At 43.0% G+C, this 25,786-nt stretch overlaps 2 protein-coding genes across 6 annotated transcripts; one reads left to right on the forward strand and one right to left on the reverse strand.

Moving 5' to 3' along the window:
* Window positions 1-4,406: 4,406 nt before the first annotated feature.
* Window positions 4,407-12,286, forward strand: dpp7 (dipeptidyl-peptidase 7). Of its 2 annotated transcripts, XM_048987679.1 has the most exons (13): window positions 4,408-5,322; window positions 5,569-5,698; window positions 5,947-6,086; window positions 6,343-6,506; window positions 6,612-6,747; window positions 6,844-6,925; window positions 7,055-7,221; window positions 7,315-7,375; window positions 11,004-11,122; window positions 11,222-11,378; window positions 11,476-11,540; window positions 11,746-11,816; window positions 12,051-12,286. In XM_048987679.1, exons 1-13 carry the CDS (start codon window positions 5,140-5,142, stop codon window positions 12,151-12,153), a joined length of 1,578 nt encoding a protein of 525 aa, XP_048843636.1. In that variant the 5' UTR covers window positions 4,408-5,139; the 3' UTR covers window positions 12,154-12,286. The 2 variants fall into 2 exon arrangements, 1 of the variants encoding a protein (XP_048843636.1); XR_007384175.1 differs by lacking the exon at window positions 12,051-12,286 and having other exon boundaries at window positions 4,407-5,322; window positions 11,455-11,540; window positions 11,746-11,760.
* On the reverse strand, window positions 12,191-25,111 carry man1b1b (mannosidase, alpha, class 1B, member 1b). Of its 4 annotated transcripts, none has more exons than XM_048987655.1 (14): window positions 24,981-25,111; window positions 23,655-23,797; window positions 22,465-22,573; window positions 20,884-21,038; window positions 20,590-20,741; window positions 20,148-20,278; window positions 19,794-19,979; window positions 19,508-19,656; window positions 19,217-19,405; window positions 18,818-19,008; window positions 17,812-17,932; window positions 16,080-16,274; window positions 15,857-15,988; window positions 12,191-15,545 (listed from the first exon to the last, which is right to left on the reverse strand). In XM_048987655.1, the coding sequence occupies exons 2-14, from the start codon at window positions 23,757-23,759 to the stop codon at window positions 15,339-15,341; spliced, it is 2,022 nt and encodes a 673-aa protein (XP_048843612.1). In that variant the 5' UTR covers window positions 23,760-23,797; window positions 24,981-25,111; the 3' UTR covers window positions 12,191-15,338. The 4 variants fall into 4 exon arrangements, with proteins under 4 accessions (XP_048843612.1, XP_048843623.1, XP_048843594.1 ...); XM_048987666.1 differs by having other exon boundaries at window positions 20,590-20,738; window positions 24,965-25,105; XM_048987637.1 differs by having other exon boundaries at window positions 24,965-25,105.
* Between the last annotated feature and the right edge of the window lie 675 nt (window positions 25,112-25,786).

A 25,786-nucleotide genomic window follows, 5' to 3' on the forward strand; every position in this document is an offset into this window, starting at 1 on the left:
AATCCTCTTTACAATTATTTTGGGCATCTGGTAAAAGGATTATCTGGAGAAGAAAGGGTGAGCGTTACTATCAGTCCTGTGTCACGCTAACAGTAAAGCATCCTGAGATCATTCATGTGTGGAGTTGATTCTCAGCCTCACAATTTTGCTTAAGACCACAGCCATAAATGAAGAATGGTACCAAAACATCCTGGAAGACCAGCTTCTCCCAACCATCCATGAGCAGTTTGGTGATGAACAATGCCTTTTCCAGCATGATGGAGCACTGTGCCATAAGGCAAAACTGATAATTAAGTGGCTCGGGGAACAAAACATTCACATTTTGGGTCCATGACCAGGAAATTCCCCTTAACCTTAATCCCATTGAGAACTTATGGTCAATCGTCAAGATGTGAATAGACAAACAAAAACCCACAAATTCTGACAAACTCCAAACATTAATTATGCAGGAATGGGCTGCCATCGGTTAAGATTTGGCCCAGAAATTGACCGACAGAAGCCAGGGAGAATTGCAGAGGACTTGGAAAAAGAAGGGCCAACACTGCAAATATTGACTCTTTGCATAAACTAAATATAATTGTCAATAAAAGCCTTTGACGCTTACGAAATGCTTGTAATAATACTTCAGAATACCATAGAAACATCTGACAAGAAGATCTACAAACACTGAAGCAGCAAACTTTGTGAAAACCAAGACTTGTGTCATTATCAAACCTTTTGGCCACGATTGTACATCTAAGACAAACTTATAATTTCATAAAAGTATCTGTAACACCTTAAAAGATTTAATACTGAGAGTACCTCCAAAAATGTCTACAATGATATATTTGTTATTATAGTAACATGTGAAAGATGTGTGATATAAAGAAGTCAATTAATTTATGTAATGATGTATTAGTGCTAAGTTTTTGCCTCAGATATAACACTGTTTCATTACCCTCCAATACAATCATCTGTCCAAACATAGGTCTGACAGGTACAGACAGAGCAGCTATCTACTGCGGGGTGGAATACGATACTGGCTCCAGTATTTTATTACATGTATTTGGCTCCTGCCACTCCTTGATTTTCCATCACATATAACTTATTATTATATGCTGTCAGGTCTGTTAATTTATGATGACAATAGAGGTGACATTCCTACAGAATGTTCCATCTCCTTTCTGGGTCACCAGGCTTTCAAATGGCATGTTCATTGTTGTGAAGACTTGCTGGTCATCATCTTCCTGTTTTATATTCTAAACATTCTGATATTCTTTGCACTGGGTCTTTTCGCATTATGCCTCTAATGATGTTTAGTTTGATCTTCGTGCTTCAAGGGAAAATTTAGGCCTGATGTAGTCAAGGGTCCACTCATTTGTTTTCATGACGGTTCATGGTATTCTTAGAAGTCAGGGCCAGCATTAGAGTTCAAAGGTGCCAGTACCTTCTCTATCCTCTTTCTTTATGTAGCTTTCACATACATACATAGACATAGGATATTCCATATTCTCCACAATTTTGTTCTTTCATTAGAGCACAAGTGTCAGTCTGTGGCATATTTCTTGACCACTAAGTGTTTTATTGTTCATAATTGTTTGAAATAGTCAAAAGATGTCTATAAACTATATATTCATCAACACCAATCTTGCTCCATAACATTTGTTTTCTTCACATTTATCGACATCAGTCTTTTGATCTGTAACTTTCCTTATTAGTGCCTCTTCCAGCTCACCCTCTCCAAACATACGCATTGTGTACTAGTTCAATACATACAATGACAGCATGCAACCTTGTATAACTCCTTAACCAGCTTCTTCATATTCCACACTGACCGTGACTTCTTGTCCAATGCAGAGATTCTTCACATTGACAATGACATGCTCTGGTACCCCTGTTTTCCTGGGAACATTCCGCTATTCAAATCCCTTCCAATATGTATGCCATTGAGTTATTTTGCAAATTTGTTGGTGTAATCTGGTCAGCACTTTTACTGATTCTTCCTCAGTTGCTTCCAAAATTTATGTTTGGATGTCTTATACCCTGTGGCCATACTTTTTAGCAGTGATTTCTGAAATAATCTGACCTCCTCCACTGCTGCATGGTCTGCCATGTATCTGAGTTTATTAAACATACCGTCATTGTTAATGTTTTCTTTTTTTTCATATTACATTTTCACGACATTACATTCTCTCGAACTGCTTTACGTTATCCTCACCCAAAGCTCTCAGAAAGCAAGCCAAAGGTGACAGTGGCAAGGAAAAACTCCCTAGAAGGAATAAACCTTGGGAAGTACCAGACTCAAAGGGGGAGCCCCCCCTCCAGGGGCCGGCAGAGGGGCAACAGGATAAAGTTACATTTTACACTGTCCCATTTTTATCATTTGAGTCTCAAAGCGGGGGGCAGACAGGTGATGGCAGGCAGGTGATGGCAGGCAGGTCCTGGTGCTGCTCAGGTGGCAGGATGGACAGTGGTACAGCAGCAGGGCATCCAGGAGACACGTCACAGGCAGAAGGGCGAGCAGACCAGAGAGATGCCACAGGTAGTGGCAGGTAGCAGGGCAGGCAGGACATGAATTTGTGGTCTCCAGGCAGCACAGCCCAGGAGGAGTGCGGAAATAAAATGTGTAATTAGCCAAAGTAGGGGAGACCAGAGGCAGTGCGTAAGTTAGGTGAGTGCAGTATGTAAGCTCCAGCAGATGTGGCTACAGCAGCAGGAGTAGGAGGGAGAGGCAGGTGGGAACGCAGGCATGGGGAGTCCCTGAAACATCAGCACTGCAATTCCACAAGGGAGTGTAAAGCTAGAGTGACAGCACTGACAGTTCAGTTCATCCAAAGCCAATGGCACCGATCCCCACCCAGCTCTACACCTCATACTATAGGTCTAATTGGGAGAGAGCAGTTAGCTAGAGTTCCTGTAAGCTAGACTAAACAGGTGTGTTTTTAGTTTGGACTTTGAGAGTGAGTCTGAATTTCACACATCCACTGGAGGACTATTCCACAGCAGAAGAGCTTTATAAGAAAATGCTCTGCAGCCTCCCATAGCTCTTTCTACCCTGGGTACTAATACTGTAGATATCCTGCTCCTTGAGACTGAAATGTCTCTGCTGTATAGATCTGCTGTGAATTCCTTGCCTTTCTGCTTGATCTTTGTTCCCTCGGTCATAGATTCCTTCAGTGACGTCCCTCACCAAACCTACTTAAGGCCTACTTTACTCTCACGAAACTTCCGAAAACAGTTTTTCCAAGTTTATTTTATTTTTCAATTAATAGGTCGTTGTTTTTCATTGCAGCCTTCTGGAATTCACAGTGTAGAACTTCTGACAGAATCTTTATCTTTTCTGATTTTACTGTAGCTTCTCCGTCTCTCTCTTCTTCCATCTACTTTGATTTCGTTGGTTCTTTAATTGTGATCGATTTACCTTTAAATCGAAAAACTACTCATGAGCAGTTTCTTTGGATTCCATCCACAGCTCCCCAGGTTCTCTGCAAAATAGGTCCAGCACCTGAGATCAATTTCTGATGTTTTCCTTTAAGGAAATGAGTGTATTTTATATAATGCAATCCCAAGTTTTCCATTTTCAAATGCACATAAGTAGGCCATGGTCTCACTGCATGTAAATAACTGACCATAAAAATTATTCTTAAAGTCCATATATTCCTGTTATTGATTCACTTATTATACGTTTAAAGTCCAACGTTAATGGTTTAACCAGGGATCACTAAGAAAATGCCATATGGTCAATCCAGCCCTGGGTTTAACAACCAGGCATGCAGTTACCATGCAAATATTGACACTTTTTAATAAGAAGTTACAGTATAACAGCAACAGCAGCACTAAGATACAGATTATTGGTTACCAATCATAACAACACTTAAAGTTTTTCAAGCTTTATGTTTTAATCTGACATGTATTTGGGAAACACAATGAAGTTTTCAGATAACAGTTGCATGGGGGGAAAGGCAAATCTCAAAGCATTAAAAGAGAAGACAGACATATTAATTGGTCAGCCGGCTGATGTGAGATTTTCTATTCCAGGCAAGTCTGCACACGCAGTTATACAGTATGCATGTAACAGTTTTATTACCTTGTATATAGTCTGTAGGGTTTTCAAACTACCTCTACGGTTTTGATGTAGCTAATTTTATAGGTTTATAATGAAATAATATAGACTTGCTGCAAGATTTCTTGCGTGAGTGTGAGAGTCTGAAAGCGTGAGTGTCACGCCAGATGTGTGACAGTTATCAATAGTTGTGTCCGAATTCTGGGGTTGTATCCTTCGAATACGATGGTCTGACCTACAGATAATTTCCTATTTGCATCACCAGCTGTTCCCGGATTTACCCTTGAGTCATGAAGTGCTGCTCCTATTGTCTAGCCAGGACACACCCACTTTACTTCTGCGCAATGAATCTTGGAATATGTTAGGCTGCAAACGATCCATGGGGTGGATCCTTCACAACTTGGCAAAAGGACACATTTCTAGACTGCACTTGAAGGGCCATTCGAAATGGGACAGCCGTGTGACACCGCTGTGATGAATTCAGTCTGAATGCAACCTTCAAAGGATGCAGCACCTGAACTGGGACACAGCCCATGACAGCACAGGATCTGAGTCAACCATGGATTAGAGTTGCGCATGCGGCAGCAATGAAAGCCAGATACAAATCAACTAAAAAATAACAAAAACTGAAAACTAAGTAGAAGCAAGCTAAATACGAAAAAACGTATATGTGCACTTCTTATGAGGGGCTTTGGCAGTGTCAAGGCAGACGATTTAAAGGTAATCATCCATTCAATAAACATGTACTCAAATGCATGAGATGGGCCTTAACTGTCTACAACTGGTAAGGGAGCGCGTTTAGAAAATGTTCTTAAGTACTTTATTACTTAAATAGTTTAATACTTAAATGGTTGACTCATATCGTTAGCGCATGCGCGACTCAAATCCACGGTTGACTTGATCCTGTAGTGAAAGATAACGCTGATACATCGTTGAGGAAATTCAGCTCCCGTATTCTTACGCAAAAATGACGCGACAGCGTCCGTGCATTGTAAACACGAACGTCGCACTGTAAAACGTCACGAAACATTGTAAATACAGACGATCATTGTCACATGGCGACTTTTCACATGACCCACTGAGGAAGTTCTCCACTGATGTTTGACATGTCTGCCCGGCTGCTTTTGATCTTTTTCATACTATTTTTTAGTTTAAATAGAAGCCATGGACTTCCGCGCAGTGGGTTTCAGATCAGTTCCTTTGAAAAAAATAATTTTGGAATTAAACTAAACGAACCCGAAAAAGACCGAGATGTGTCAGCAGAAAGGTTAATCAAAAAGGTAAGGAAGCCTGTAGTCAGTAGTTAAATAATTAGTTGTGTTGTACATGATAGCGTGTCCCTCTTAAGTATTGTTGTGCAACATTTAATTTGACCAAAATAAATCACTCTTGTCGTTCTGTTTATATTAGCTTTCATTACTTTAGATTAAAACACGACCAATATCCAACCTAGCTTATTGGTTATATAATTACGTATTACCACAATAAAGACTTGTTTGATCACCATAGCTTTCTATTATTTACAGGCTCGTTGGAAGAGCAATGGTGACCCTTCGGCACCCCAATTCAAAGAGAAATATTTCTCTCAAATGATAGATCACTTCAACTTCAACAGTATGGGCAACGGCACCTACGACCAGAGATATTTAATTACAGGTAAATCGTATTATATTTGGATTGTCATGCCTTGAGTCTACAATATGTGTTATATTAAAATACATCCCAGAAGCAGAGCTAGTGCACAGAAACCGCTTAGGACTTTAGTTAGCGTCTGTTGTTAATTGCCTGCATTGAAAGAAATCCTTTTTTCTTTTTTTTGCAGATATGTAGCTTGAGCTAGCACGTTTTTAAGAACCTTTTGCTAAAAAAAAGATTTCTGATCTCTCTGGTTTTTGTGTCTTTAGATCAGTACTGGAAGAAAGGCGTCGGACCTATTTTTTTCTACACTGGAAACGAGGGAGACATTTGGGATTTTGCTATGAATTCTGGATTTATAACTGAACTGGCAGCACAGCAGGATGCATTGGTGATATTTGCTGAGCATGTAAGGTCATGTGATGGGACACTTTACTACAACTCGTGACATCCTGTCATATGGGGAGTCTGGGTTAAAAATTAACATAGATGATGGGTGCAGTGTCTCTTTAATGTGCAGTGCAGACCATGAAATCTGAATCCAAACATGCATCTTTCTTCCTTCTGCTTAAGTTTCTTGTTATGGAAGGTAATGCTATACGACTTAGAAGCAGTTTAATGAAACCCTGTAGCATAATACCGCGATGTGCTGTCTCGTCTTGCAGAGATATTATGGCAAGTCGCTCCCCTTTGGCAACAATTCTTTCAAAATCCCAGAGATTGGACTGCTGACTGTGGAACAGGCGCTGGCAGATTATGCTATTATGATCACAGAGCTCAAAAGGGAACTCGGCGCCACAAAGTGCCCAGTCATTGTTTTCGGCGGAAGGTACAGCAACTTGTTTTGGAGCTGAATGTTGTCATTTTAGTCAGTTTTTTCTTGGTGAGTGTGATGAATGGGTAAGATGTATTTGTTTCCTGTTTTCCCCATCAGTTATGGAGGTATGCTGAGTGTCTACATGAGACTGAGGTACCCAAATATTGTAACGGGAGCTCTGGCTGCCAGTGCCCCCATCTTATCTACAGCTGGAATGGGGGATTCAAGGCAGTTCTTCCAGGATGTGACTGCAGTAAGTTCTCATTACTGGGGGAAGGTCTTTGTAATGTTAAGTTCTTTAATACGTCTAGCTCAGTAATCAGCATAACACAGCCCTCCTTCGATTTAGGACTTTGAAAACTACAATCTTTCCTGCAGTGTTGCAGTTAGGGGAGCCTTTTCACAGCTTGAAGTCCTCGCTCAGCGTGAAGGTAATCTTCATTATAGCTGCATTATAGCACTTTAAGTGTTCTTTAAATATACGGGGTGTTTTCTGCCAGGGTTCCTGGAACTCAATACCACAGCTTTGTATTCTACAATGAAGTCCTCTTTCTTTGCAGATTATAGACGTATCCAGTCATCTTTTAATCTCTGCAAAACCCCAGAATCCAGGCAAGACATTCATCAGCTTAAGGGCTTCCTGCGTAATGCCTTTACTGTCATGGCTATGCTTGACTACCCCTACAGCACCCATTTCATGAGCCGAATGCCTGCTAACCCAGTCAAGGTAGTGCACAAGAAGTGGCGGGACTTGTGTTGGTTCAAAGATGCCGAACTCTGTGAGCCCTTTACGTGTGCATGCTCTCCTTTGTTTCTCTAGGTGGCCTGTCATACTATGCTAAATGGACTGAATTTATTGTCTGCCCTAAGAGAAACTGTGGGTAAGTGATGTGTGTTTAAGCAAAACAAATACTAGGGATGAGTGACTGAGGTTTGGGAGTCACTTAAAATGCTGGGCCTGATAGCTGTAACGCCCTCCCAGTATAAAGAGGTGAGAGAGCAAGCTTTTTCTTGGCCATGCAGCATCTACACTGTTTGTCTTGATAGTGTGAAGGCATAAGGACAGTGGTGCACAAGTGGCAGGAGATGTTGTGCCCACTTGCAGGGGGCCCCCTGCTGGTTATGCAGGGCATTTTAGTTCCGGTGGGGCTTTGAGTCTGGTCCCTTGATCAGCTGCTGGGCTTTTTGCTAATCTGAACTCGTTCCTGTGTCTTAAATTGGATAACTTATCAGCGGTCTCCTCTGAGACCGTAACTAAAACAGCTTAGATATTACTTCATGAGACTTTGCTTGTAAAGAATCACTGAGCAGTATATTTAAAATATGATGCTAGTTGGAGAGTAGCTTGACTTTATGTAAGACCTTTGCACAGAATAGACCATTCCAGAGAGTATTTATTTAGTATTGAATATTTTTATATAACGTGTATAGTGGTTTATTTCTCTGAAGCCTTGTTTTAAAGGTATCCAGGTTAACGAAGAGCCGTGTCCCAGTTCTAAATATGCCAGCTAAATGAAGCGTGTTTCAGTTAAAGCATAATGAGGGGAAAATAGGTGGTCAGCTGGCCCCTTGAGACCTTTATTAGGTTTTAGGGTTATCGTTGCTGTTTCTCTTACTATGCAGCCATGCTGTGGTGATACTGAGTGAGCATTAGGGTTTTGCTGCTATCTGGCGTCTCAAGCAGGGCAGGGGGATGTAAAGGTTTTCAGCACTTTTTCATTAGCGAAACCCTGCTATGAGCTGGCAGAAAGTCAGGATTCCGCTTGGGGAGGGAAAGTGTCAGGGTGAAATGTAAGGGCTCTTCCTGTATTTTGTTTTTGAGGATGTTCATGGAGCATTGTTCCTCTGTTAGACAGCACACGGCTGTGTGACGTTTGCAGCTTCTGAATATGTATTAACACTGTATTGCTGTAAATCAAGGCATCTGTTGAAAGTGTGCAAAAGGTTTCTAGAAGGTGGCCTGTGTTGCCTGCAATGTCAGGAATCCCGGGTGGATGGTCCCCGGGTGGTTGACTATGGCTGTAGGTGGTGGACCTGACTACTGATTTCTCCCCTGTAGCAGCTCATAATGGCTATAAGCGTAATCATCAAACTACGCTTGTGGGAGCTTTACTTACACAAAAAATGTTCTGAGGGCAGAACAAAAAATGATTGGTTCAGAGAAATAACTAATCAGATTGTAGAGGAGGTGGGTCTAAGCAACTAGATGCAGGGGGACTAAGACATCTGATTGGTTCAGAGAGATAACCAGTCATTTTTCTTTGTGCCAACGGAGTTCTTTTTTGTAGGTAAAATTCCCATGAGCACTCCACTCAAACATTTAGGTTGTCACTGGCTATATCTCTGAATCAATCGGATTGTGGAGGAGGGGGGTCCAAGCAACTCAAGGATGCAGGATCGACCAATTAGATGTCTTGTTCCTGCCTCTAATAGTTGCTTGGATCCACCTCCTCTACAATCTGATTGGTTATCTCTCTGAACCAATTATTTTCCGTTCTCAGAACATTATTGTGTAAATAAAACTCCCACAAGCTCGAAGGTCCCCATTATCTGAGTGACCATGGCAACTATCACACACCTCAAGTAGGTGGGCTGTTGGCCCCTCTCCGTATAGAGTGAGAGTAAATAATCACAGGAAAATGGCATTAGCTCAGCTGCTTAGATGCCCAGTGGACAGTAGGTGTCACTGTACCGTGAAGAGAGGGAAGGCCGACTCCTTTGGATAGAGTGATGCACGTCAGGGCTGGCTTCCACAAGCACCTACTGCTGCATTCTCCTGATCTGGGAGGAAGAAAGCCTAACCTCGGCGTCTGGAGATTGGAGCAAAGGTGCTGGTTGATGTTTAATATAGTCTCACTACAGAATATAGCTTGTGCCAGATCCAAGAGAACGTACATGGACCGGTAACCTAGATACGCAAGTGGCAACTGAAGTAAGCACTGGTATTACTGTAAAATGGCTGCTGAACTGAAATCTGAATTGTGAATTTTTTCTGTGTAAATGTGTTGCATTAAACTGAGCTGCTTCTGCTGCTTTGACTATAGCCAGTGTGGTTAGTTGAATACTGGAATGCAGTTTTTAACATTAAAAGTATCAAGCATAATAAAAACTGAAGTATACAGCATTATTAATATTGCATTTAGCTAAGTAAATAAATCAGGATTGTGTTCTAATGGAAGCTGGAAGCTTGTCAAACCGCTGGGGCATTATTGAATACTTTTATGATCCATTCGAGAAGTATTTTCTCTGAATGCACGTTCGGGCTGGTGTCCCTCTGATAGCCGTGGATCGGCGCTTTGTGTGGAGCTGCGAATCCTATAGCTTAGGCTAATGTGGAGTGTAACAGGATATAAACGCGCCCACACAGATTCTGTATAATTCATTCTGAGCTCATCCTGCCTTGTGCCTGTGGTCATGAGGACCTTTATATCACTCTCATATCTGTTGGCTCAGAGAATTGTTTTTATCTAAATTATGTGACTTAATTTTTATGCGGGATTGGGATGCTGATGTCACTATCGTCTATAATGTTTGATCACATATTCCTACCAGCATGCTGTTAAACTGCCTTCAGTTCTGCACTGTGCTTTTCTCTCTTACTTGTGGCCGGTCTTCTGCACACTTTGCGACCTTTGATATGGAGTCACTAGTTGTTTTTCAAATGGCGCCATCAGGTTTGTTAGGTTTAAGCCAAAACAGACTCTTCTGGAAAAATACTGGAAGGTGTCCTTGGCTTCAGAAGCTACGGAAGCCTTATCTTTGTGAAGGGCCCCATAATTGGGGAAACACTGAAACAAACCAATACAATCTTCAGATACTAGAGCGGTTATTTTTCCATTTTCTTCTGTTTCTTATTTCTATTGTTTCATGTTTTCCTGTTCCTGTTGAATACTAACAGGTGACTCAGATATAGGGTTACAAACCAAGGCTTCTTCAATGGCCCGAAGGTCAAAGTACCATTACATTAAAGGGTCAAGTATTTCTTAAAGATGCATGTTTTATAATGCCAATTCTTTCTGCAAAGTTTCTGGTTCTGTTGTTTATTTGTGATGAAGAAATTCGACATTATGTCTCACATTAAGACAAACTACCGCGTAAAAAAAGGGATTCGATTTTTCAAAATTTTCAGTCGATGTGGAGGTTCTAAGTCCAGATGGGAATCAGTTGGGTCATGGGAGTTTTACTGATACCAAAATGTTTTCAGGGCAAAATGGAAAATAGAAAGAGAGAGAACCAATTAGATTGTACAGGTGGTGGGTCTAAGCGACTCGTGGCGGGACCAAGACATCTGATTGGCTGATCCTGCCTCCTCTAGTTGTTTGGACCCACCTCCTCTACAATCTGATTGATTCGAGATAATCAGTCAATTTTATTTCTGCCATCAGAGCACTTTTGTGTATGTAAATTTCCCATGAGCAGTCAGCTCAAACGTTTAGGTTGTCACTGGTTGCTCAGTAGGTGATTAATTCTTACTTTGCTTCTACTGACCTATTAATGATTTTTTCACAGGTATAGTGTACAACTCCACAGGAGAGCTCCAGTGTTATGACATCTACAACGTTTATGTAGAGTGTGCTGATCCCACCGGTTGTGGCCTTGGACCTAACAGTCTCGCCTGGGACTACCAGGCAAGTTCTTCCATATCAGCCATGTTGTTCAGTTTTTGACCATTATTAATGCATAACGGTTTGCTAGATAAAAGTGAACTTTCTGGGTTTGTGTTGAAGGCCTGCACGGAGATCGAGTTGTGCTTTGAGAGCAACAACGTCACGGACATGTTCCCGCCGCTGCCCTTTACAGAGCAAGACCGGGAGAGTTACTGCACAAAGAAGTGGAGCGTGGTGCCGCGACCAGGCTGGCTCAAAGCCCAGTTCTGGGGGGACGGTGAGAGTTATGGTCGGATCGCCTCTTCACTTCTGAAGCAGTGCTTTGAAAGAACTTTGTGGTCTTTGAATTACAGTGCTTCTGTGATACTCTGCAGATCTTTCCACGGCTAGCAATATAATTTTCTCCAATGGCAACCTCGATCCATGGGCAAATGGAGGGGTAAGTGTGTTTTTTTTTTTTTTTTTATTTTAGAATTTTGAAGGTAAGATTTCCTGGGCTAGAATGCCACAGAAAACTACAAAACTTCTAGAAACATTCCTGTTTTATAATAAAGGCAGACTTACTAAATTAGTGAAATGACTGAAATGAAGTGATTCATAACAGGAACAGAAGGTGGAATTAGCGTGTGATTTTGTTTGTTTAGGTACGAAAGTCGCTGAGCCCATCACTCATTGCAATCAACATCCCTGAAGGGGCACATCATTTAGATTTAAGGTAGGCGTTCAGTGTAGATGTATCCCGTGTATAACGTGAAGAAAAGAAGCTAAAGATGCAAATCTTAAGCCTAAAACATTTAAGCTAATTACAATCATTTTTGATTGTACTGAAAAATGTAGTTCGTTAACTTTGGGAAAAAATTACACTCCTTTTCAAGCTTGAACGCGCACATGTGCAGTGCAGTGGTCTACACAATAAACATTCAAGTTGGTTTTGTCCATTCTTTTGTAGAGGGTCGAATGCAGCTGACCCCTTATCAGTCACTGAGGCCCGCAGGAAGGAGTCTGAAATAATTGCCCATTGGGTGAAAATGGAGGAAAATGAAACACTCTGAAAATGTACCTCGAAATGACAACACACAGGTGTATACATTCAAATTTATGAACTACAATTTTATTAACCTTTCGTAAAAATTTAATGCCAACGTTTGTACAAATGCAATAAAATCAATAGTCTTTTTCAAAAAAGTTTTGATTCTTGGTTCACAAAACCTTTGCCTATGTACAGATAAAAAATTCAGGGATGGAAGTCTGGTATGGATTACAGTGAGCTTTGTTGTATGCGTGGCAATGCAGAAAACTTGATCAGTTTGTCAGTGGACTGACATTGGGTAGACGTGACATCTGGGGCAACGCTGAATGAAGTTTCTATATGGTCTACTGACCACTGCTATTTCTTAAGGTCAATTTCACGACATGTAGGTTGAACATGAGTCGTCTTTGGAAAGCATCAGGAATGTCTTTGGTTTTTGGAGTAAATTTAAAATTCTGGTCATTGTTATGGATCATATTGTTTTAAACATTTAAACAAATTCTTTTAATCCCATGCATTTATTAAAAAGATACAAAAGCATGGATGCATTGCCACCGATGACTTGATATCAGTAACCCTGTACAGAAGAGGTGATACTTCAGGAACTGTAATTAGTGCAAAGTCATTTCATATGAAATTCCAGTGACTTGTACGGGCACATTTAGAGTAAACTGTTAAATCCCCGCAGCATTTTCAAAGCTGATCTGGATTTAAATCGAGGAAGAAATGTTAACGACAAACCAATTTCTTGTGAATTTCAGACATTATTCCAAGCATTCAACCATGGAAATTAAGCTATAATACAAATATAGTCCTGCTCCAAATATTTTAACAAGAGAAAAAAGAAACAATCATGTACATATAAACCAAAATATAGATCCAAACTATATGCACTTGCAGGAAAACAGAGTCACAGCCAAGCGGACTGCATACAGAGACACTGTACATACCACTGATTCGAAGGCACAGATAAGAGTGAAGCTCCACTACTAATGCAGTAAAACCAGTTACTGCAGACGACCACTCTATAATATTGCTCTCGGCTACCAAGAACCAGTATGGCTCTGTTCCTTGATAATCAAAAACCTCAGCACTTATTTGCAAAAGCAAATTCTTCATCCTTGCTACTTACATAACATGACCCATCTGAGTGTCTGATAAAAGCATTAAATTAAGTGGAATTTTCACTTGCGCTCAACAATCACAACTTAAGCACAAATCAAAATATCACCACTAAAAAAAGAAGACTATGTATGTTTAAGTCCTCCTACATCAAAAGCTTTTTTTAAAAAAAAAAAAAAAAAAAAAAAAGGTAAAACGATAAAGCGCTCTACGGGAACATGAACGCGCAGTTTTCTCACTGTGACAAAACCACACTATAAAGCCACTATTACGTCAAACACAGCCACTAAGATCGGGAAAATAAATGATCAGTGCGGTACACATGCGGCGCGAGGCAGCGGACACGATTTTGCGTTAAAAGCTCACGGCCTCCCTCTGAGCTACTAAAAACTCGCCATTGGCACCCCTCACCATACCCTGAATAACCAGCAGTTTTCTGCCCTCTGGTATCGATTCATCTAAAGAAAATAATACACAAACAAACAGACTCAGTTAACTACTTTGGCTATACTAACAGGGTGTTTCAATTGCTAGACCGAAAAAATAAAAATTCCCAGAAGACCATAAAACGTACCCCGTCAATCATCTGTACAATTAAAATATGTATATATGTACAGGAACAATGGCTGAGATCACATTTAGGTACATCCCGTACTTTTCCTTTTCATTCTAGATTTTCTCTGCAGTCTACTCACAGAGCTGTCTGCCTTGCTGTCCTGCAGGTGTGACCGTACTGCTACGTACTACAGACCTGTTTCTAAGTAAATACCAGCCACAAGCATCTCCCTAAATGCACCACAGACCCGCTCAAGTCACAAGTCTCTGCAAAAAAAAAAAAAAAAGTGTCTCCCCCCCCCCCACTCCCTTAACCACACACACAGAAAATCAACAACAATTAAAATTGTCAACACAACAAAATTAAGTTCTGCATCTTCTCATCACCACACTGTGGTACTTGATGCAGTAGAAGCCTTCATACTGACATAGTAACAAATAGGGATGCACCGATACCGATTATTTGACCGAGTATGAGTACCGATACTCGCTTTATGGTAGTTACCCATACCAATACCAATTAGGGCTGTTTGATGTAAAAAAAAAATGCATCATTTTAACAAAAAAATGTTAGGATGAACAATAATATTGAAACCCCCCCCCCACCACAGCACCATGTGGGGCACTTAATTTTTTGTTTTGCTAAAGCTTGAACAAAACAATATACAGACAATCCACTAAACAGCCCGTTTTAGACTTGCCACTCAGGGGGTGGAGAGGGAGGGGTGATCGTCAGTTTTTTAGTCTCTGTAGAAAACAATGGATCGCTGAGTTAAAGGCATCGGCACGTTGTCATGACAACATGAGCATGGTATCAGATATGATACTGATATTAGTATCAATACCGGTGCATCCCTACTAACAAATAAACTTCAAATATCATTGCAGACATCCATATATAATTTATTATAATAATGGTTCTAGGAATGACAGAAGGGATTGTGGAAGGATTTAAATTTATTATATATTTTAAAAATATATATAAAAATGCATAATTCACTTTGGAATCAGACTGGAAGGGGTTTTGTACTCTAGAGTCAACATGGCAGTATTTATCCATGGGGTCACTTACACCCTGGCTCAGATATCAGCTTTTCTTGTTTTTCATTTTTAACCCCCCCTTCTATTCATCCCCTGTGTCCCATCACAAAAAAAAACAAACACAAAACAAAAAGAAAATGCAGCCTTTCATCACACAGAATCATTACTGGCCATTTTAACACATTGCCGATCAGAGCCACACTGCAATATGACTCCACCAACCATTTCTGTTTTATAGGTTATTTGCAGAACACGTATTAAAAATATATTGCCCGCCCCCTCCCCAAGCCCTTGACATGCTGAAATAACCTGTGTATAATTCTGACACTGTTTTCCATTATAAAAATCTGGATTCTAAACACAGGCTTTCATGTTGACCATAAGCAACGTGTTAAGGTGTCCATAAAGAACTTCTGAGAACGCTTCTCAGAATGGAAACCCTGAGGCCTGCCCTGTGTGCGTCCCGTGTCCGGTCCCGGCCTGCGCCGGTCACGCAGCGGACGGCCAGATAGGCAGGGGGTGTGCCTCTGTGTTAAAAACGTACTTGTCCAGACTGATCAGATTTGGGTCGTCTGAGAAGAGCAGGTAGAAGTACTTGAGGGTCTCGCCCAGGAAGAAGCTCTCCATCTTGTCTCTGGGGTTAGGGTACTGAGGATCTCGCACGTTGTTAATGGAGGTAAAGCCCCCAGAGGGGACCTGGAGGGCAGAGGGGAGTTATTAGCCAGGATATGATAATATCACAGTGCTGGCAGACACCAACACGCAAATCCACCTTGGTAACTGGAGTACACAGACCTGCTCAGGCCTGACGAAGAAAGTTTAGCAAATAAAGACTATTCCGCTTCTCCTCATAATTACCAAATATATCAACACGATCAGGAACTGCTGTAATTCAATCATTTTGTTATATCTGAAGGAAATTTAAGAAAATATTACTTCAATGCAAGTTAAAGCTGTTAGTGTGTGTGGGGGTGTGCCTGCTGGAAGGAGCCCTTCTGCCCACTCACCCTGGTGTACTTGTTAAAGTTCTTGAAGATCTCCCAGCCCCAGTTCTGGTACTTCTTATCCTGGGTGAACCTGTAGAGGTAGAAGAGGCTCTCCACCGTCTCTGGCCGTAGGAGGTTGTGTCTGTCTGCGGGCTGTGGGGGGGATCACAGATGGTGAGGGGGCAGCCAAAGACACGGCCTACATGTAAAGGCGCCCCTGCAGCCGAGCCGAGTCCCCCATCACCTTCACGTCAACATCCTGGCCTTCGTGGGGCGGCATGTTGAAGTGGACGATCTCGGGGCTCAGGCCTGTCTCCATCTGGGCATACATCTGGTAGCAGGTTTCCATCAGCTGCTTGGCCAGCTCCATGTGCTCCTTGGGCAGACCGTTGTGGGCACCGAGAGCCAGCGTTCCTGGCAGGAAGCAGACCAGGTGGTCCTGAGGGAGGAGGAAGGCATGTTCTGTGAGATAACAGCAGCTATTCTGCCGCTACCAAAAGCCCAATTATAATCTATCGATTCTACATGTTAGACCACAGAAGTTATTAGAAGTGTATATTGCATTTCCTGCCATAAAGCTTCTTTTCAATTCAACTTGCAAATTTTCGTTTTGGTTCTGCAAGCATTTCTTCCGGAGGCATCTGGTGTAACTGCCTGTTGTTTACACCTGGATTACCCAGAGCTGTTCCCACGTCATGCTCAGAGCAGGAAGCAGCATCTCCAATGACAGAGGGGCTAAAATAATTTGGCTGTGCGGAAAAACGGCAGCTGATTAAAGTAAAATTAAAAAGGTTTCGCAAATCTGGGAGCTGCAAGCTCACTGGACACGCTCGGCTAGCGCCAAACCGCCAGTGTGGGACTGCAGATGGCCTGCAGCACGTTCTCCCCCAGCTCCCCCTCTTCCTTCCCCTGCAGCATCACCTCACAGGGCCACTTCCCAGAACATGCAGGAGGCCCCCCTGCCACATATGGGCTGTTTATTTGCACGAAAAGCTACAGCTTCAGTTATGTGCTCATTCGGTCCCAGGCTATCGCCATTGCCTACAAAGATTACTGCAAATCACTGCCCGCAACCAAGAGCACGGTTTCCGATCTGAAAGACGCATTTCCGAGCCGTAATGACACACCGACGACTGAAAACAGGCCATATTACAGAGGGTGCACATTTATTTCTGAAATGCATATTAAATGCGCGGAAAGCTCACTGAAGCGTTCACTTAAGGGATGAAAAACATAATCCATGCAGAGCATGCTTTATGAAAAGATGCGTTTCAGAAGGGCTTGATTTTAATACAGACAGTCCTCAAGTTAATGTCTGACTTGGACAACTCGCACTTACGAACATGCTGCCATAAATCCTATCTGAAAAATTTGGGTTAAACAATAACGAATGCACACACTACTTAACGACACTCATGAAAACATTGTGCTGCTTCAGCAGCACAGTAGAGTACCACATATAGCTACTTTCATTTTTACTATATAATAAATTATTATTATTATTACGCACCATATTATTTTTTTCCCTGACCTACCTACAAATATGACTTAGACAGACTTAGGGAATGGATCTTGTTCATAACCTGGAGACGACCTGCATCCTGAACCAACTCTCAATGAGCTGAGCCACTATGTAACAACGTATCTATGTGACTATACAAAGTATCACTATTCTATTCTATGCAAACCATCTGAACGCAAACACAAATGAACCTGGTTTCGAGATAGACAGTGTAGCTGATTGCTGCTGCACAATAACTGGAAGAATAAGGTAGCTGACTTCTGGGATAAGGCTGGGCACAGACCTCCTTTCTGAGAGCACTATAAATATAAAGTAGCCCAAGCTGTTATTGTCACACTGATGTTCTTTGCTGTATCCCATCCCGTAAAACGCGGAGAGGTTTTCTTAGCCGAACTGCCAGCTGCCTGCCAATCTCCCGACGCAGAGCGGCTACCTTAGCCACGCTCACACTGACCATTTTGGGGCTGAAGTGGCCATGGGACAGCTCTCCTACGAAGGTGAGGCTCCGGGGAGAGGACTTCCTAAGCAGGTTCTTCTTCACGCCTTCCACTGCCTGCACGTAATCTTCCAGCAGCCTGAGAGCACACACACACACGCACGCACACACACACACGCACACACACAAAGTGCATTATGGGAAATGCCCGGATGCTAACCCCCTCCCCTCCCCCATAGCAGTTATTCTTCCACCTTTCTCCAGTTCAGGGTCATATCGAGTTAATCTGACACCTCTACTGTATGTCTATTCCAGGAATTAACCAGGACTATTCATCTGTCTGAAGTGCTAAGTGTGGTATGTGCTTCTAGCAGAGATGGAGCCCTGAACCAGATGTGTACATCCAAGCCCAGATTCAACTTGTTTCTGGCTTTTACTTTATCCATTATTCACGAGGTGGGAGCACCTCACATCTGCACAGGGAAGCGCGAGTCTCCAGCTGTGACCGAATCCTAATGCTTACAGCTGCCACCACTTGTTTTATACAAACATGAATGCGCTGTATTGATATACAGGATTACTGTTCTCACTAGATTGCGTGGAACCTGACTCTATTCCACAGAGACCACAGCAAGCTAACACGGCAGCCAGACACATTAGCAATCTAAATGGTATCACACCTTTATATGCAAAGAACAACCTCATGGATATTCAGTTAGCTACATTGTTTTCTAAATTCAGTCAAATACAATTAAAAGTGGATTAATGTTAAATTATAGCAGATTACAGTAAACATTTAGGATAATCCTGGACTTAATCCTTTTATTTTAACAGACACAAAAACTGTACCAGCTACAGAAAAGTCTTATTAAAAGGGGACGTTAAAAGACAATAAAGCCAAAAGTAACGAATCCATCTTAAAAAGAAGCCCAAGTGGAGACTAATTAATGCAGGTGGCATGAGACAAACAGTGGCAGTGATACCATGAGAAAGAAAGGGGGCGCTCTACGCTCAGTTCACTCACTCAGTCTCCTTCTTGCCTCCCTGGATCCACTGCTTAAGCAGGTATTCGTAGTAGCTGTCGGCACGCGCACCCAACGTGAACACACCCAGATGCGTGAACTGCCCGCTGTTGGTGTTGATGAACATTGGCACCAGACCATCCTGCTTGCCGTCCAGCTTGTGCACCAGCTTCATCACTTCGTTCACCACTTTCTAGCCAGGAGAAGGTGAGGCACAGAGGTTCAGGGAAGCCTAAAGAGGCTGAAGCCTCCAGCCTATCGTCTGTACATTCAGCCTCCGGCGGATGCAGGATCAGGCAGAACACCGGTGAATGCAAAATGATCTATCTGCATATAGACGTCAGGGCGTTTCTGGCTTCCAGCGAATACCGAGTATTCAATGGAACACTAAGCACATTTACCTGGTAATGCTGGTCCTGGGTCAGCCGGCTCAGCTCGCGGAATTCCAGCTGAATGCTGGTCACCTCGGCCACCGTGCTGTCCGACGTCCAGCGAGGTGCGTGTGCCGTGCCCTTGCCAATGTTCACATCCGAGAATGGGATCTTGGAAGCGGTGTTAAAGGCAGGCATCAACCGGGACCCTAAGTCCTTCTGTAGGAAGTAGAAGAGAATTCTGAGATGGTCATCTCATCAACCTTCCTTACTGAACAATTCCGCATCAAGGCTTGAAGTACGGATTGAGGGGAGACTCACGGCTTTCTCCAAGAACATGCCGTCACCAGTCAGGTGGTAGGTGCTGAGCAGGCCTCCCATGATCCGAATGGTGCTCTCAAACAGGTTGACATCCACATTCTTGTCGAAAGACAGTTCTGTGGCTATCCAAGTTTTAGCCTCTTCAAATTCTTAAATGGAACACAAATCCAGTGTACCAAAGTGAGAATAAACATAAATACTTTAATCAAATCCCACCATAGTAAATGTAACATACATCTTATTTACTGCTATGATAAGCAAGTGTAGATCAGTACTCAGGAGTTACCTTCTTTTAAGCCCAGGATCCACATGGTGTCCAGAGCATCAATCAGAGTCAGGCCCAGTCCAAACCACTCCCCGTATGACTTGGAGATGGGCTTCAGCTCATCATGACCCCAAGCGAACTCCTTGTAGCCCTTCCAGGCGTGTCTGAAGGCCTCTCTCACGGCTTCAAGGCGGCCTGTCGTACCTCCTGAAGCGACACGCACACGAAAAGCATTCGCGTATGGATTTGAGAGCCTCGGGAACCAATGACCCAGAACACTACTGACTAATTAAAAAGGGCAAAGGATTATCATGTATTTTTTATCCATCTACCTTTCTCACATACATATAGGCAGTAATGGTAGAGCACACAGACCTGGCCCCTGGTTCCCCGCGTTTACCGGCCTTGCCAGCTCAACGTGCTCCTTCCCATCTGCCCTCTCTTTCTCCTTGGCGGAGGGCTGGGGTTCAGTTGCTTGCTCTGCCTCAATCATAGCCCCTCGCCAGCTACACAGACATACAACAGTAGACACGGCATCTGTGTGTTTCGGGAATTACAGGACTGCTTCAAGCATATTCAAGCATACACCAACTTTGACTGGGAAAAGGGCTTAAGGCTCTTACAAAGACCTCCAGCTTACCTCCCCCTCTCAAAGGGTATTCATAAAGCACTCGGACATTATACGATCTATATAAATTTTTCAGTTGTGGCCCATATGGGTATTTACAGATGCCCCCGAGGATTCCGTAAAAAAAACAAACAAAAAACCTATCAAGTGTCTTATAGCACAGAATAGAAACTGCATGTTCAATCTAACCTGATAACTGGCTTCTCTCCCTCCACCTGGTCCCTATTCCTCACCACCGGGTCCTGCTTCTCGTCTACCTGGGAGTCGGACACGTTTTCTTTTTTCTTCCGAGAATAGTTCTGTAAGCTGGGGGGTCCCCGTCTATTGACTGCTTTTTTCTGCTTTGGGAGAGAAACGTTGAGACAACAGAATTCTGAGGGCGTGTGTAAATTGTAGGCTGCTGTGCAGGAAAGTCTATGCGAGTAACGTCTTGCAATATTGCAGAGGTACAGTGCAGAGGACTAGCGACGAGGCTGGACTAACCACAGGGGGGGGTTCAGGCAGGATGGGGGCATTTTGCTTATCAGGCAGGGGGCCGTCCTGTTGGCCGGCACCTGGAGGGGCCCCTGGCAACACATTTTTCAGGGGGCTGTCGTCGTCTTTCTGCCACTCCTTCTTACTAGCTTCCCCAAAAGGACCTGAACACATACATACACACACAATTCAGTAACTGCCCCCCTTCACCTACGCAACAGACATTAAAAACATCAGAGAACATTATTCAGTTGTCTTAACTTAATGTCAAGAACTAAATTTATAAATCCCATGCAGTTAGTGAACAAATTAATAGCCTTCATGAAAATAAATGCATGATTGCATAAAATAAATGACAGTGATAATAATTAAACTGTTCTACTCAAGTACACAGAGAAGCAATATACTTTTAACACTTTTTCCCAATGAGTGTTGCATTTTTTTCTGCAAAACATAGGCTTCAAAATTATTGGCACCCATCCATTTAATAATCAGCGAGGACAACTGCACTGACCCTTCTCCTGTACACTATAGAGCACAAACTGAGGGATCTTCATCATCCTTGGTATTATGCAATTTGTGCTTCTGGGGAGTCCTTTGCAAATCATTTATTTCTGTACCGATTTGTGTTACTAGGTCAACGTACAGCCAAGTCTCAATCTCTGGGCACAGGAAAACAGGTTTTAGGCTAAAATATTCTTATACTTAGTAGAATTCATTATGCCCTTAAGCATTAACAACGGAACACCCCTAACATATTAATGATGCACCTCCATATTTTCCTGCGTCTGTTGGGTGCTTTCTCTTGTACGCAGTCTACTTTTGATACCAAACACGCAGACACTGCGCATCGCCAATGAGTTCGCTCTCGTTAAAACTACAATTCAAATTGTAGTTCCCATGATGCCCGGCGAAGTCATGGCGCTGAAATTAGTGGGTAAGGCTCAGAGAAGGCCTCTTTTGTGCAACCTTCCCAAAGTGTCTGTTGACATGGGGCTGGTTGAGAAACTCGATAACCCCATGATTCCACTAAACTGGGTAGTTCTGAAACCCTGATCCTTGGATTCTTCTTCACCTTATGGTGTTAGCAGACACATGTATTTTCTTCATGCCAAATCTGCAGCTGTCCCAGACGTTCTGAGTATTTCCCTGCTTTGTGGCATTTACAACTGTTTATATATTTTAAAATATCCGTTACCAGACCTGACCATCTCATTTCAGTTGAGAGCTCTTTGGTATTCGCACGGCATTAAATGACAGGGATTTTACAGTCATGCGGCCTCATATTTATACCTCAGGGAAACAAAATACTGAAAAGCACCCAATTAAAAAGAGTAGAATTCCATGAGAGGCCTCTTCGTTTGATTTTAGATATTCTGTTTTGAATTGTTTTTTTAGTGAGAAAAAAAGTGCCACTCAATAATTGTGCTTTAGTCATTATTTGAACCATTATCTGTATAGTTTATTTGATATATCATTTATTTATACTATACCGAGTGCCACCAATTACTGAGCTGGTTGTGTATTTTCTCTGAGGCGACTCTCTCAGAAGGGAACTACATGCACTTCATGTAGGTGAACAACCATTACCTCCCCAGTGCTCCAGCAGGGTGGGGTATGTGGCGATGGCGCACACCAGCAGCAGCACCAGCAGGAAGAGAATAAGACTGCGCTGTAGCCTGGAAAGTTGCTTCCATTTCTAGCATGTAGACAGACAGACACACACACACACACACACACACACACACAAAAACCATCAGCGACTGCAGCAACACCGCCAGATCCTCCTAGCTCGTCAAACATCTGACAGGACTGCGGAATGCGGCAAAAGTCATTATGGATACTTCCTTGACATATCCCACAAACACGAGGCCTTTTCAGACTTTAAGCAGAAATCAAGAGAAGCTACATATATTAAACCGAAAATACCAGGGAGAAAAACAGCAGTGAAGGACAACTAAATTATACCACCTTATTTACAATGATTTTACTCTGAGTGCCACTGTGGCTCAGTGGGTAGCGCTGTAGGCTCACACCTCCAGGCTGGGAGTTAGAATCACACCTACACTCTGTATGTGGAGTTTTCATACTCCTCCTGTGTCATGCATGTAAATGCAGATTGGTTCTGCAGTCTAAATGCTTTGACAGGCTACTTTGTGTCATTAAATTGCCCCCATCATGTAAACATGTGTGTCCTGCCATTGCATAGTATCCCATCCAGGGAACACAGGATAAAAGATGCAACAAGAGCTCTCGGCTGCCTGTGACAGGCGGGTTACGACACACAGCGTTGCAGCTGTGACATACACAAGGCTTTGGACATACATTGCGTTCTTGTGGCCTTTCTGCGTAGTGTCGTGTGACGAGAGTCGTCATGCACTCGCTGACCGAGCACGGCCAACGGAAAAAGAAAGCTACTAACAAAATCATTCATTTAACCTCAACAAAAGCTAAACTAAATCCCCAACCATCCTCCTACCACTTGCGAAGATGGTCATGGGACATACACATAGAGAGCCTGGAGTGGGATTCGATAGTACAACCTGCTGCACTATTGGTATTAACTAATAAACTACAAACACAAAGTTAATGACAGGGATTTAAGATATAACAATCTGATTATGACATCATCACAATCATTACTAGCATCGGAATTTGTTGGAAGCTTACTATAGATCCTTCAACAGAATAACTCAGGATGCGTCCGGCGGAAACAATTGAGGCAGGTGTTCAGATCAGATAACAGGCTATTGGCCACAAAAAGGGGCAAACTCACTCACCCTCCAACAGGACTGCCTACGCCACTGCTTGCTGTTGTTGTAACTGCCCCTGTCCTGCTCAGGGACGGTTAGGGAGACAAAGTCTTTTCTCGCAGGGGGGTACATACTCGATCCAGTCTGAGAAGGAGGTCATAGATGCGATGCTGTGCGAGGAGAGGAGTGGAGAAGGGAGGGGAGGGGAGACACACAAGACAAGGAAAGTCACTTGAATATAGCCTTCATCTGAATTCAGGCGACGCTCCGGCAACACATTTGGAATACATTTACTTTCGCACGAGCCGTATAAGCAATGCGGCGCTGAGGAGCAGCATCAGCAAATGACCAGTGTTTTTAAGTGCTTCCTGCAACAGCTTCATAAATGGAGCTCTAAAGACAGGAGCTGAGCTTTGTTGCTGTAATGCAAAAATGCATCTGCTAGACCTAGAAGTTTATAGCGTTTGAAAAAAATGAGATGCAAAAGGCAGCAATTTTGCTTCTGAGTCCGCAGCCACACAATTCGCCGTGACACGCAAGAACAACACTACCAGAATAATAATAATAATCCATAATACATCCTATTCAAGGTAATTAATCATCTGACAAATGGCGACCAAAATAATTCCCAACGAAGCGTTTAAACGGAGGGTTTCAGTTTCTACGTTTCCTCGATCACTTGATACTCCCGTATCTATATCACACACTGTCACACTACGATCTAGGGTTTCTACCCCACGCATTAACCAGAATAACCAATAAACAAACTAGTTGATGTCACTAGAACCAGTAATCAACAGCGAGACGCTGATTTTCTCACTCTGGATAAAAGAGCGAAGCAGCGGAGGCTTACCAGAGCCGAGGAGGGAGCACCGGCATTCAGAGACCGAACGACAACGAAGACGGGTTATTCCGAAGCACAGCAGCCGAGCAGCCGGCCACCAGAATGCCCGACTTTCTACACCAAGCGCCCGGCCAGCTCTGCGACGCGATCGAGCCCCAGCTCGCACTGAGCTATCCCCGAGCCCCGTACGGTGCAGTCTCCACAGTCTTGCGTCGTGACGAAATGCCGAGGCGTGGCGTGGGGCCTGGGGGGCTGAGCCCAACGAGCGGTTGAACTACAGCTACAGGTCACCCCGCTCAGTCAGCGGGAACGCCGAGTTTTCCTATCCCGACTGATCTAATGGAGAGGCGCGACTACGTGGTTTAAAACCCGGCTTTTATCCAGGTAGCTGTATGCTTACAGCGCTAGTTTAGCCGACAGGTCACGAGACATCTGGACGCTGAGAAAGTATCTAAAGCGGCCAAAACAAGACAAATTAAACAGGATATCCCACCTTTCTCACCGATTACCTGAATGTCCTTCCCCCACACATTAAATTTCAGACAGATATGACACAAACTGCCTTCCTGCACTCGCTGAAGGGATGTTTACGTGATACAGCCCGGGACCGAACTCCGTTCGCCGACCAATGAGCGGTCGGTCCGCCTTACTCATTACGCAGAGTCGCCTCTCCCCCCTCGCCACTGTCTTCCGGAGTTTACCGAGAGGTGCCGAGATGGAGCGCTGTAAGGAAATGTGTGGGAAGTGAGTCTTAATTCATTCGAATGAAGGCATGACGGAAACTGCGATAAGCGGTTGGAAAATATGTGGATGGATGGATGGATGGATGGATGGATGGATGGTGGATGGATGGTGGATGGGTGGGTGGTATAAGCATGCTGTACGGAATTACTCTGTCAAGGGGCACGGTCGGGAACTTACACAGCAATGTTTACAACACCCAGAAATCAACATGTAAATCACCTCCTCTGGCGGGGCATCATTCGTTGACGATACAATATTTTGCTATATCGCCCAGCTCTAGATGGTGTTTCTAAAAAGCATCCAGTTAAGTGAAATATACTGTAAGCTCGTTTTGCTATCTGAAAAAGTCTGAAAAATGTTATATTCTTTCAAACTGATCTTTGAAATAGGTATATCTAGATTTAATATGAGCTATATGTTCAGCTACCGATAGAGGTGAAAATTCCTTTACATAGCAATTTTATTAGTTTTCCTGAAAATCACTAACTCTGACGAATTCCATTGTGATGAATATTAACATATAATAGATGAAAACAATAGAAATATGACACAGAAGAAAATGGAAAGATGC

This window comes from Brienomyrus brachyistius, chromosome 2 (assembly GCF_023856365.1).
Source record: "Brienomyrus brachyistius isolate T26 chromosome 2, BBRACH_0.4, whole genome shotgun sequence".
Classification (NCBI taxonomy): domain Eukaryota; kingdom Metazoa; phylum Chordata; class Actinopteri; order Osteoglossiformes; family Mormyridae; genus Brienomyrus; species Brienomyrus brachyistius.

Bases quoted from the DNA above. Each gene is read 5' to 3' on its own strand.
- dpp7 (XM_048987679.1), top strand. From the start codon at position 5,140: ATGTTTGACATGTCTGCCCGGCTGCTTTTGATCTTTTTCATACTATTT. The intron at 5,699-5,946 runs GTAAATCGTATT...TTGTGTCTTTAG, and splicing joins CCAGAGATATTTAATTACAG to ATCAGTACTGGAAGAAAGGC. The intron at 6,507-6,611 runs GTACAGCAACTT...TTTCCCCATCAG, and splicing joins GTCATTGTTTTCGGCGGAAG to TTATGGAGGTATGCTGAGTG.
- man1b1b (XM_048987655.1), bottom strand. From the start codon at position 23,759: ATGTACCCCCCTGCGAGAAAAGACTTTGTCTCCCTAACCGTCCCTGAG. The intron at 20,742-20,883 runs GTTAGTCCAGCC...TCTCTCCCAAAG, and splicing joins TGCCTGAACCCCCCCCTGTG to CAGAAAAAAGCAGTCAATAG. The intron at 16,275-17,811 runs GTCAGTGTGAGC...CTCCTCCCTCAG, and splicing joins GCCACTTCAGCCCCAAAATG to GACCACCTGGTCTGCTTCCT.